General features: G+C 35.0%; 2 protein-coding genes across 3 annotated transcripts; one reads left to right on the forward strand and one right to left on the reverse strand.

Moving 5' to 3' along the window:
- Positions 1-1,421: 1,421 nt before the first annotated feature.
- LOC120182267 (somatic embryogenesis receptor kinase 1-like) lies at positions 1,422-8,145 on the forward strand. Of its 2 annotated transcripts, XR_005521814.1 has the most exons (12): positions 1,751-1,838; positions 2,726-2,858; positions 2,977-3,048; positions 4,119-4,262; positions 4,951-5,022; positions 5,130-5,201; positions 5,282-5,394; positions 5,860-5,991; positions 6,080-6,421; positions 6,580-6,974; positions 7,385-7,752; positions 7,853-8,145. XR_005521814.1 is itself a non-coding variant. In XM_039187263.1 (11 exons), exons 1-11 carry the CDS (start codon positions 1,751-1,753, stop codon positions 7,697-7,699), a joined length of 1,878 nt encoding a protein of 625 aa, XP_039043194.1. In that variant the 5' UTR covers positions 1,422-1,750; the 3' UTR covers positions 7,700-7,818. The 2 variants fall into 2 exon arrangements, 1 of the variants encoding a protein (XP_039043194.1); XM_039187263.1 differs by lacking the exon at positions 7,853-8,145 and having other exon boundaries at positions 1,422-1,838; positions 7,385-7,818.
- A 216-nt stretch (positions 8,146-8,361) lies between these two features.
- Positions 8,362-11,121, reverse strand: LOC120182280 (IST1 homolog). The gene is made up of 7 exons (XM_039187274.1): positions 10,959-11,121; positions 10,654-10,786; positions 10,409-10,512; positions 9,732-9,903; positions 9,435-9,575; positions 9,007-9,361; positions 8,362-8,946 (listed from the first exon to the last, which is right to left on the reverse strand). Exons 1-7 carry the CDS (start codon positions 11,006-11,008, stop codon positions 8,531-8,533), a joined length of 1,371 nt encoding a protein of 456 aa, XP_039043205.1. The 5' UTR covers positions 11,009-11,121; the 3' UTR covers positions 8,362-8,530.
- Positions 11,122-11,571: the final 450 nt, after the last annotated feature.

Below are 11,571 nucleotides of genomic sequence, written 5' to 3' on the forward strand. Positions count from 1 at the left end.
AAATATTTCATTTCTCTTACAATAATTCATGTCTGATGTTTTAGCTGCTACATTGACTTGCCATAAGTATGTACTTGTTGTTTTAGTTGATTATTAATCGTTGAATATTCAATGTTAAAAGAAATATAGATGCATCTTTTTAAGTTACATCTATTACGAGTCATTTCGATGGTTAATGTGATTTTGATATTTAAGTTAAATTATTTTAATTGGATATCAAATGTTATCATCTATAAATATCGATAATTGTGAATGTCATGATAATTTTTTCTTATTAACCCAGATAATTACAAGTGGTAATATTTGTTTTAAAGACTCTGAATCATTTGATAATTAATATTCAAATAACATACAATAGTTGATCTTCAAACTTAAAATATTTAGAGATAACAACTATCTATTTAATCACTAAAATAATTTGATACGTATTGAATGTCACGATAATTCTCAAAAGCACATGTTGCAAATGAAAATTGATTTGGAAAATATTAAAATAAAATATGTATATCTTTGTAAAAGAATTCTACCACTTTTAATAATTAAGTGATACAACTCATTATTTATTAAAAAAAAACCATCATTTATAATTTTGAATTTTTGACTGAAAGATGAACTGAATTTCCAAAACTACCCTCAAAGCCTTATTTATATGTCGCTTTCCACCATAGAGCGCGAACCCGTTTTCGATTGCGTTCGGGCAACGGTCAACATGTTCGGTCATTTACTGCACGCTTAGACAAGTTTCTCATAATCACTTTTTTTTTTTTTATCAGAAAATCAAATCATTTCTTTCTTTAGTTTAGTTTAAATATGCGAAAATCATTATATTATTTTAAGATTTAAGATTATTTTTTTTCACTTTTATTTTGTTTCATTAAAATTTTATATTATTTTTAATTTAAAAATTTTAATCCTCTTTTCATTTTGATTTAACTTTTTTTTTAGTTTAAAATCGATATGATCATTCTAAATAAAAAGAAAATAATATTTCAGTTTCTTTCAATTTATAACTTTTAATAATTTAAAATAAAAATAATAATTAAATAATATAGTTTGTAATCATCGATTATAGTTTATTAATAGCCAAATTGATAAAAAAAACCTTTTGATAAAAGAATTGATAAAAATGTATAAAAGAAAAAATATAGCAGTTAAATTAACAATGAAAAATAAAAGTAAATAGATAATTATTTTTAAATAATATGGCAACTTAATATTATGAAAATATAAAAAACAATTTTTTTAATTTTTTTTAAATAATGTAAAGAGCTGTGACAAATTTTAATTCTTTTCTCTCTCTCTAACAAAAGAGAAAATTAAATCATTTTTTTCTTTTTCTGTCTAGAAATCATTCCATCACTTGACTTGCAAAGACAAGGTTCAGAGAAACGCAAAAAGGAAAGTTCATTTCTTTTTTTCTTTAAAAAAAAAAACTTGCTAAAAGAGTGTTTAAAAAATAAGTAATCTTTGACTTGTTTTTTCCCCTCTTTATTGTATTTGTGTTTTTTGTTGGCTGCCTTTTTAGGCATGCTTTTGAATGGAGGGGAGTGGTATCAAAGGAAAATATTTGATTGAGGAGATTTTTGGGGGTTATCGGTGAGATTTGAGAGCTAGGGTTTTTGGTTTTCGGTTCTTTGTTTTAATGTTGTGTTGTTGGGGTTCATGTATTGTTTGGATCTAAGGATATTTAGATTGAGAGCTTAAATTTTTAAAACAAAAAGTTGCAGCTTTTCCACTTTTGTTTTGTCAAATGGAAGGAAGCAAAAAGGTTAAGGTTTTGGTTTGGTTGATCTCGGTGCTGCTTCATCCATTATGGCTTGTTTATGCTAACGTGGAAGGTAAACTTATCTTTCTTTTTTCTATTTTTTCATGCAGCATCCCATTTTTGTTATTTTCCTTCAATTACTTTTGGGTTTGATCCTTGATTCTTGCAACATGTTTTTGTGTTTGCAGAATGGGTTTTTGATACTTCGTTATATAAATTTGGGTTTTTAGTTTGAAAATGAGTTTACTTTGATTAGTACGTATGCCTGTTTTCCTGATGATTGGTCTTTTTTTCCACTTTTTTTTCTCTTCTCATTTGCTTTTAGGAGATTACTTTAGCAGTGTTTAATTTGATTGTATCGATTCTGATCCTTGTTGTCGATCAAATGTTAGTATTATGCAATTTGGTTGTTCAGTTTGTGACTTTTGTTGCAATGGTTATATTGGTGCTATAAAGAACATGTGGAAGAAGAATGCTCTTTTTTTAAATGGCTTTGTTATAATTTCAGATCATGACATTTTATTGTTCACAGCAGTTGCTACTCTGGGCATTAAATGTTGGTGATACTTTAAATTGTTTTTCACGTCCCTCGCTGGTTTGATAGCTGATCTATCATTCGCTTGAGGTCATTAAACTGTCACTGTTTAATATTAAAGAATATTGTTTTTTTGTTGGTTAACTTCTGGTTCGGTGCACAGAATTTTATTTACATTTGATTTCCCGTACTTCAAAATTTAGAAGATTTTGTTTCTGGATGTGTGTAAGAATGATAATGCCAACTGTTTAAGCTTCTTCAAGTAACTATGCTTTCTGTTTGTTTCTAGACCTCCTAATGCTTGGTGAGTGTTGATGAATCTGCTTTTATGTAGAGCTCAGTAGCTGGTTCGGTTGTGTTATATATTTTAACGTATGCATTGTTAGTTAGTGTCATCCTCTTACCATCTTTACTTCTTGAAACAGGTGATGCATTGCACAGCCTAAGGACCAACTTGAATGATCCTAACAATGTACTGCAGAGTTGGGATCCTACGCTTGTTAACCCCTGCACATGGTTTCATGTTACATGTAACAACGATAATAGTGTTATTAGAGTGTAAGGTCTTTTTCCCCTTTGTTGTCTCCTGAGTATATGGTTACAGCTTAAAAATTGTGTTTTACTGATTTTGTGAGGTTTAGCTTGTTTAATGTCTACTTTTGCATCGAAATTTCAGCGATCTTGGAAATGCAGCTTTATCTGGTATGCTTGTACCACAGCTTGGCTTGCTTAAGAATTTGCAGTACTTGTAAGTCCGGCATTGCCTTGATAATTCTAGCTGTTTTCTATTTATATGGTTGGTTTGGCTTTGATATGATTGCTTCTGAGTAAGATATGTAATTGCTTTCTCTTTGTCCATAAAAGGAAGAAATTGCTCCCGACAATTATTGTTGCATTAAATATGCTTCACTAAATCATTAGTCATTTGACCAGTAGAAGTAGTTGAGGGTCCCACCTGCTTCATTTAGTTTATCAAACTCTTCACACAGTCAATTTGTAATTCAGAGAAGAGGCTCACCTATTATTCTTCTCTTTATGGTTCAGAGGCAGTCTTCCTTGGGGGTGAGCAAAACTAAATTCAACTAAAAACGGTCATTTTTTTTTTCAAATTTAGAGTTAATCAAATTGAGTTCTTTGGTTTTTCGAATCAACTTGATCAAGTAATTAGAGTTTTTGAGTTCAAGTTTAGGGTTTATTTTACAACTAGAATATCTGAGAAATTGATTAACAAATTGGTGTAATTACCCCTTGGGTCCCTGTCAATTTAAAAAAATGAGCAAATTGTCCCCTTTCAACAAAAAGTTCAAAATAATTTTCAATTTTTCAAAAAAAGAAAAATAAAGAAGGTTTTCCATGAATTTATTAAAAAACATAAAAATTATAATTTTTCCATCATTTGTGAATAATATCTTTTGACTAGGATCACAAAGCTCTTAATATATATTTACTAAGTGCTTATCAACATGAGGATTCCATCTTACAAGATCCTAGAGGTGAAGATGCATGGAGTTCATAACCATTTTGAAGATGCTACACATTTATTCTTTCTTAATCAGTTATTGAGCTGGTATGTCTAGTGGGCTTTGTGGGAGGATGGATATGTGATATACCGCATTGCTATGTTTGATTTGGTTGTTTGCTTTCCGTGAACATGACAAGAGACCATTTTTCTCGCTATTATATGATGGCCTTCAGTTCGTTTCTTTTATGCATGAAGACAATATGATAATCCAGACCTTATTTTTCAGTTGTTGTTGACAGTTTATTTGCCTTAGTATTTCATTGCCGTCTTCCTTTTGAGACATTTTTTTATGCCAGGGAACTTTACAGTAATAACATAAGTGGACCAATTCCTAGTGATCTTGGGAATTTGACTAGCTTGGTGAGCTTGGATCTTTATTTGAATAGTTTTAGTGGTCCTATTCCAGAATCCTTGGGCAGGCTGTCAAAATTGCGATTCCTGTGAGTATATTTGCTTTGCAGCTATTCTGCCCCTCTTTATTTTTGTTTATTATATGTTGAGTTGCATGTAATACTGAGAGCTAAGTCTTACTTTTAGAATCATGTTATGGGCAAAACAGAAGTATACTTGATTTGAGGTGAACAAAGAAACAGAAACAATTTATATATTTACTAGTATTTGTTTAATTAAGATATAATCAAGTGTCTGATATTATGCCCCTCCCTCCACCACACACTCACACATGCATGCGCACACTCGACAGAATGCTCAGTATTCAGAAGTAATATTTTAATTAGTCTGACATCAGCATGTGCAAGTTCATAGCATTGAGTTTCTTCGTTAACTACAATTGTCTGGTCAATTTTTTTGCTGTAAGTTGTTTGGTTAAATTTCCTTTTACTAAAAACATCCAGGAGTAATTGAAACTGACATTTAAAAGCTAAAATAAAATTTTCCATGGTCGATTCCCCCCAGTAAACTTGAGTATGCAGGTTCAGCGTTGGTAAGTGTCATACATGTACTCACATTGCCAGGGATGATACTGGTTGAGCAACTGAAGCTTAAAATAAATAGCTTTGTTTAGTTATGATTTTGAATGGCTGTTATAGGTTAAAGTTTGCTTGATATAACATCGCGTGATTTATTTAGATCTTAACTTCTATTGTTGAAACTTTTGTGCGAGGATAGCCGACTTAACAACAACACCTTGACGGGTCCTATCCCTTTGACATTAACTAATATCACGTCTCTTCAAGTCTTGTGAGTGCTAAACTTGTTTCTTTTCTCAAGAACTATAACTCTTTTTTCTCTTCTGAGATATAATCTAGCACTACTCATACATCCACAAATTGCACTGTGAAATGCAGGGATCTTTCTAATAATCATCTCTCTGGTGAGGTTCCAGATAATGGCTCCTTCTCACTATTCACTCCCATCAGGTTGGTTTTTAATGATCTGAATTCTGCTTTTCTAGACTTACAAATTGGGGAACCTTAGGTGTTTGTTGTTCCATATGCAGTTTTGCTAACAACTTGGATCTGTGTGGCCCGGTTACTGGACGTCCATGCCCAGGATCGCCTCCCTTTTCTCCTCCTCCTCCTTTTGTTCCACCACCACCAATCTCTATACAGAGTAATCTTCCTTTGATATCATATTTCAAATCTATTGAGCTGCCTTTCATGGTCTCTATGCGCAGTTTTTATTTATTTTTGTTGCTATTCTTGCGGTCGGACTGTTTTAGTTCTGCTTGACATTATATAATCTGCCAAACTTTACTTTTTAGCATTTTATCCCCATAATTCTTTGATTTTGTGGCATGCATGTAACGTCAATTAGGGAAATTTATCCCCCTGCCCTTTTCTTCCGGGTGAATTTCATCTCAGTTTGCACATCCGGCCCTTTAGTTCCAACTTTAAATGAATTGCATCATTATGATCATTTATTGTGATGAGATGTAGTTAACAATAGTTCCTTTCAATGAAGAACTGTGTATGTAAATTTCCTGTGATTTGATGCGTTCTCTTGGTTCTAGTGCAAAGGGAGTGGCTCTTATGTTTTGCATCAGATGTTATAACTTTTCATCTTATAATATTTTAGGTGGGAATAGTGTCACTGGTGCAATAGCTGGAGGAGTTGCAGCAGGTGCTGCCTTACTGTTTGCTGCTCCTGCAATTGCATTTGCATGGTGGCGCCGGCGGAAGCCACAGGAATTTTTCTTTGATGTACCTGGTTAGTTCCATAAATTGAACTTTTACTGGGTTGATGGCTTCAAGTGTTGGTTGCAGTTATAGTATCAATTGTTTACATGTCTTTGCAGCGGAGGAGGACCCAGAAGTGCATCTTGGGCAGCTGAAGAGGTTTTCATTACGAGAACTACAAGTTGCCACTGACAGTTTTAGCCACAAAAATATTCTTGGTAGAGGTGGATTTGGTAAGGTTTACAAAGGACGATTAGCTGATGGTTCACTGGTGGCTGTTAAAAGATTAAAAGAAGAGCGCACACCTGGTGGGGAGTTACAGTTTCAAACAGAGGTAGAGATGATCAGCATGGCTGTGCATCGGAATCTACTAAGGCTGCGTGGATTTTGTATGACACCAACTGAACGGTTACTTGTTTATCCTTACATGGCTAATGGGAGTGTTGCATCATGTTTAAGAGGTAAAGCCAACAAGTTTCAGTGGTCTAATTCCTTATTTTTTTTCCTTTGAGCAGGTGGAGGGTCTGAAATTGTTATAACCAATTAACTTTTAATCTGTAAACATCTAGCATTGCTTTCCGTCTGGACTATATTTACTTGTTTTCTTGCTTTGTTGTAGAACGTTCTCCATCACAGCCTCCACTTGATTGGCCAACACGGAAGAGAATAGCATTGGGATCTGCTAGAGGTCTATCTTATTTGCATGATCACTGTGACCCAAAGATCATTCATCGTGATGTAAAAGCTGCAAATATTTTGTTGGATGAGGAGTTTGAAGCTGTTGTTGGTGACTTTGGGTTGGCTAAACTTATGGACTACAAGGATACCCATGTAACTACGGCTGTACGTGGCACAATTGGACATATTGCTCCTGAGTATCTCTCTACAGGGAAATCTTCGGAGAAAACTGATGTTTTTGGCTATGGCATAATGCTTCTGGAGCTTATCACTGGACAGCGGGCCTTTGATCTTGCTCGGCTTGCAAATGATGATGATGTCATGTTGCTTGATTGGGTATGCATATCTTTATTTTTTGCTACATTAGTCTTCATGTAACTGATCTGTTTACAATATTCTTGATTCTTATCTCCTTAAATGATAATCCATCCACTTCTCAATTGCTTCCTTGATAGCTGCCTGATTCTCATTATCATACATTTCTTGTCCCTGGGGATATGTTAAGCTGTCAGATTGATATTAGTTTTGATGCCATGTGACAATAAAACAAACTACGTTGTCTCCAAGAGAAACAAATCTTTCAAAAATTGAGAAAGCAATGAGATTATGTATGCTTGTGTTGCAATGCACCAGCTATAGGAAGGAGGTGAAGATGCTAAGGATGGCAAGAACTAGTTGATTCTTCTTAAGGGACTCACAGTGTGTTTCACACTGGCTGATTCTGTTGATCCATTTTTCTTTTTCAGGTCAAAGGTCTTCTGAAGGAGAAGAAGCTGGAGTTGCTAGTCGATCCTGATCTCCAGACCAACTATGTAGATACCGAGGTAGAGCAGTTAATCCAGGTTGCGTTGCTATGCACACAAGGTTCCCCAATGGACCGGCCTAAGATGTCGGAAGTAGTTAGGATGCTGGAAGGTGATGGGTTGGCTGAGAGGTGGGATGAGTGGCTAAAGGTTGAAGTTCTAAGGCAGGAGGTCGAACTTGCTCCGCATCCTAATTCTGATTGGATCGTGGACTCAACCGACAATCTACATGCTGTGGAGTTATCTGGTCCTAGGTGACCATGGCATGTCTACGGGAAAGAGGGAAAGTTTTTACTAGTTATTTTTTTAAGGTAACTTTTTTTTTTCATTTGATGGCCGTATCCTGATTTATGCCTCCTGTAAGTCCAGTTGTATTCATTACATTGTGCAATTTGTATCTTTCTCCTGCAGTTTGATGGTGTTTCCAAGTAGTTCCTGCTGTGGCAGTCAGTCTAACCCTTCTTTGCACTTCATCTGCTTCTAGTTTAATTCTTCGTACACAGTTTGTTACAAACAAACATGGAGAATGGGTCCTGGGTTCGGCGTCGAATTTTCTAGGGGATTTAATTTTTCCCTTTTTCATGAGTGGCAGTACACGTTTATAGCTTGATGTTCTGAACTTTTGCATACCTCTTATGTAATCGCAAGGGCTATACGCTGCTACTAATTGTCCAACACATGTCCAAAAGATCCGAGCAGCAATATTGGGGGTTTCTGCTTGTTTCTCCATTATTTTCTATCATAAGATAACATATTCTTTTCAAGTGTTTAATCACTAATTATGGCCTCATTGAAGCTAGTTTCAGAAAGAAACTTGTATTCCCAAATCATCTCAACTTTAAGCATCTTAAAGTTAGGTAAGTACCAGGCAGCCTGCCGTGATACACAACATACACCCTTGTTACTTTACAATAATATAAATCTTATAATTCAAACCTGCTCCAGGAAGCCTAAAAATAAGATGAACGGAAGGAATGGTTTCCCTTAATGGTGACTAGAATGGGAATTATCTTCAAAAGAACCATTGGGTCCAAGGTTCAAATTTTGTCTCCAGAAAAGGTTTGGATATGAGAAGATTTCATCATCCATTTAAGGCAATCTCAGTGGCTGGTGCTGAAGGTAATCCTGTTCAACGGCATGGTCACTGGAAACAGGTGAACTGAAACCCATTTTCAGTTTGTTGATTGAAGTAAGATCTGCGTCTGATGCTTGGTGTATCACCTGATGTTCTTGATGGGAGTCTGGAGAATATAAACCATCGGCATGATTACTGAAAGGATTCTCAAGACTGCTACTCTCAATGACCTGTTCATCTTTTTTCTGAGTAAGTTCAGCAATTCTAAGTTGAGCAAGACTTGCAGCCAAACGAGCTGCAGCTGCCGCATTCTCGGCAGTTTTAGCAGCTGCCTGAGCAGCAGCTAAAACATCGAGCAGGTCTATGTTGGCCTTACTTTTTGGTCTCAAAATAGCCGGGGGTGGATCACTTGGTCCTGCAGCAGAGATTGATGCAGGAGAAAATGGAGGAGAAATGAATGGCAGAAACTGTTTATTTTCTTTGGCTCCCACTGGATCATTGGACATTTCATTTTCTCTACTTGCAAAATTTTCTTGCATCAATTTATCAGGCTCCAAAGGTGACGTTTGTGATACATATCCAGAAGCTCTAGGTTTTCCAGATGATACACAATCAACTCCAGGCTTTGGAGCAGCTGGTGAAGGTGGGCTAATTCCTGGCGCTGACACAGCAATTTTTCTTGGCTGCAATGACACCTTAGGGACTTCAGGTAAATCTAATGGGTCAAAGTCTGCATCAGAATCAGGATGCTCAATTTGGGCATGATCAGCAGCAGAAATTGTTCCATTGTGTTTCTCTGCACGCAGGGGTAGCTTAGACCCGCTGACAAACTCAGTTGGGCCATTCTGACAAACATAAAGGCAACTCCAATGAGATAAGAATGGAAAACAAGAGTAATCAGAGTCTAAAATTACTTGCCAATAAATCTTCATGTGGTTTGAAAAACTCGGTCTCAGTGGAAACTGGATCCCACTCCAACTCATGCTCTTCAGCAATTTCTTTCAGAAGCTTCAATTTTATTTCGGGCAAAGGAGCACGTACAGATAACAATTCTATCAACTGCATTAAGAATTTACAAGAAGGCTGTCAACTAAAAGATTATAAAAATGACAATACACACTCTACCTATCAACAGCATTAAGAATTTACTAGAAGGCTGTCAACTAAAAGATTATAAAAATGAAAATACACACTCTACCTTCAAATTTATACTATCTGACGATTAACACCACAGTCTGGCCGGAGCTCAGTTGCGGCGGATACAAATTCCTTCCCATACTTGGAAGTAAATAACATTTGAACCTGCAACAACTCTGGTAGATCGGCACATCTTGGTGCAGCGAAGCAAATGCTGGATATCGCTTCTTTTAAATCTAGGGGACATTCCCTGAAAACAGATGGTTACTCGTTGTTTATTCTACAAAACATGGAACATTCTTGAATATTTGAGCAACTCCAGAAATTATCATAACTTATGAAGCTTCTATATTATTCAAGTAATAATATGTGATACTAATGTTCATAACCACATAAAAAAGGTGCTAATACTTCACATACGCAGCTGCTGAAAGGAAGCTCAAGATTTTAATATCCACATGAAATGCCTAGGAGAAGGGTATCATGATAGTTATAGAGAATTAACCGATTCAAACATTCAATAAACTATATTGAAGGTGAAACTACTCCCTCACTCAATTTCCAAAACCTCTTCTATAAATATTTGGTCCCATCCCTCAACCTAAATCGGACCTAAAGTTGAGATCAACAATTAGCTACATTGCAAAATTCATCCTACCAAACTAGGTGAGACTCAAAGGAACACAAATGCACATTAAGAATTAAAATCATTGAGAAAGAAAAAGAAAAAGAATGCAGAAATTTGAAGCAATAACATTTGAGTCTCTATGATTGGAAGACGGACAGCAATAAGCTCACAAAACAGCTCAAGGATTTCCTGAGCAGCCATTATATTCTCTTCCCTTATTATATGTTCCACCTGAAATCAAAACCCAAGCATTGCCTCTTAAAGCCATCAAATTCAATCAAAGCACTAAAGAAGTTGCGAAAAAAAAGAATCAGACTATCAAAAACATATATGCGCTTCACCAAACAATTTTTTTATAATGAAAATATATACTCGGATTCGAGCAGTAGCTTCTTGGCCAGTCTCAAGAAGCTTAACAATGTCGCGTCGCATCTGCTTTATTTGAATCTCTCTCCTATTCCTCAACAACTTTATCCGCGGAATTGTCAATTTTAGCAAAGTTTTGCTGCATATTTCCCAAAAACTATCAAACTTATGATTTGCTCGGGCTAAACTTTCAAAATTGATCAAACAAATATGTGAACAAAGTGAGGAAACAAGATAACATAAAAGGATTTAAAAAAAACAGCAAAAACGGGGGGAAATCAACAAATTAAGAAACGACAATGAAGAGGTACCAATTAGCTGCTTTGAAGCCTTTGTTGAAAAAGGAATCGAGCAAAGACATGATGAAAAGATGCGATCACAGAAAAAACCGAGACCAAGATAATAGGGAAAAGGGGATTGAAGAAAATGAGGTTCAGTATTAATAGAAGGTTCGAAGATATGAAAATGGGGATTAGCACCTTTTTCGCTTAGACATGAAGGTAAGCAATTTAGGATTTTTTTTTTATGAATTTTGGAATATTCAAGAGTTTTTTAAATTTTAATTTTTATTACCCATTATATATATATATAATATTTTAAGGCTTAATTAGAAAATAAGTGTCCAAACTATACCGTTTTTCTCAAATAGGTATACAATTTTTTTTTCAATTCATCCAGGTGTTTAACGTTACAGACATTACCACTTTAAGTGACTGGACCATAATGATAATTTTTACCATTAAAGGACACGAGTCACCTTTATAAAATTAAAAAAATTATTTAAATTAAAATTTTAAAAATATTAGTATACTTATAAAAAATCTTAATTTTTATAAATTATAAAAATCTCAAATCCCTAATCATGTCTTATATTTCTCCTTATTGTCATTAATCACCACCCTTGCTATCGCCGCCGCCGATTAA

This window comes from Hibiscus syriacus, unplaced genomic scaffold, assembly GCF_006381635.1.
Source record: "Hibiscus syriacus cultivar Baekdansim isolate YM2019G1 unplaced genomic scaffold, ASM638163v2 tig00003721_pilon, whole genome shotgun sequence".
NCBI classification, from domain to species: domain Eukaryota; kingdom Viridiplantae; phylum Streptophyta; class Magnoliopsida; order Malvales; family Malvaceae; genus Hibiscus; species Hibiscus syriacus.

Bases quoted from the DNA above. Each gene is read 5' to 3' on its own strand.
- LOC120182267 (XM_039187263.1), top strand. From the start codon at position 1,751: ATGGAAGGAAGCAAAAAGGTTAAGGTTTTGGTTTGGTTGATCTCGGTG. The intron at 5,202-5,281 runs GTTGGTTTTTAA...TTCCATATGCAG, and splicing joins TCACTATTCACTCCCATCAG to TTTTGCTAACAACTTGGATC. The intron at 5,395-5,859 runs GTAATCTTCCTT...ATAATATTTTAG, and splicing joins ACCACCAATCTCTATACAGA to GTGGGAATAGTGTCACTGGT.
- LOC120182280 (XM_039187274.1), bottom strand. From the start codon at position 11,008: ATGTCTTTGCTCGATTCCTTTTTCAACAAAGGCTTCAAAGCAGCTAAT. The intron at 10,513-10,653 runs GTATATATTTTC...TTTTGATTTCAG, and splicing joins AAGCTACTGCTCGAATCCGA to GTGGAACATATAATAAGGGA. The intron at 8,947-9,006 runs TGGGAGCCAAAG...TTTCTCCTGCAT, and splicing joins TGAAATGTCCAATGATCCAG to CAATCTCTGCTGCAGGACCA.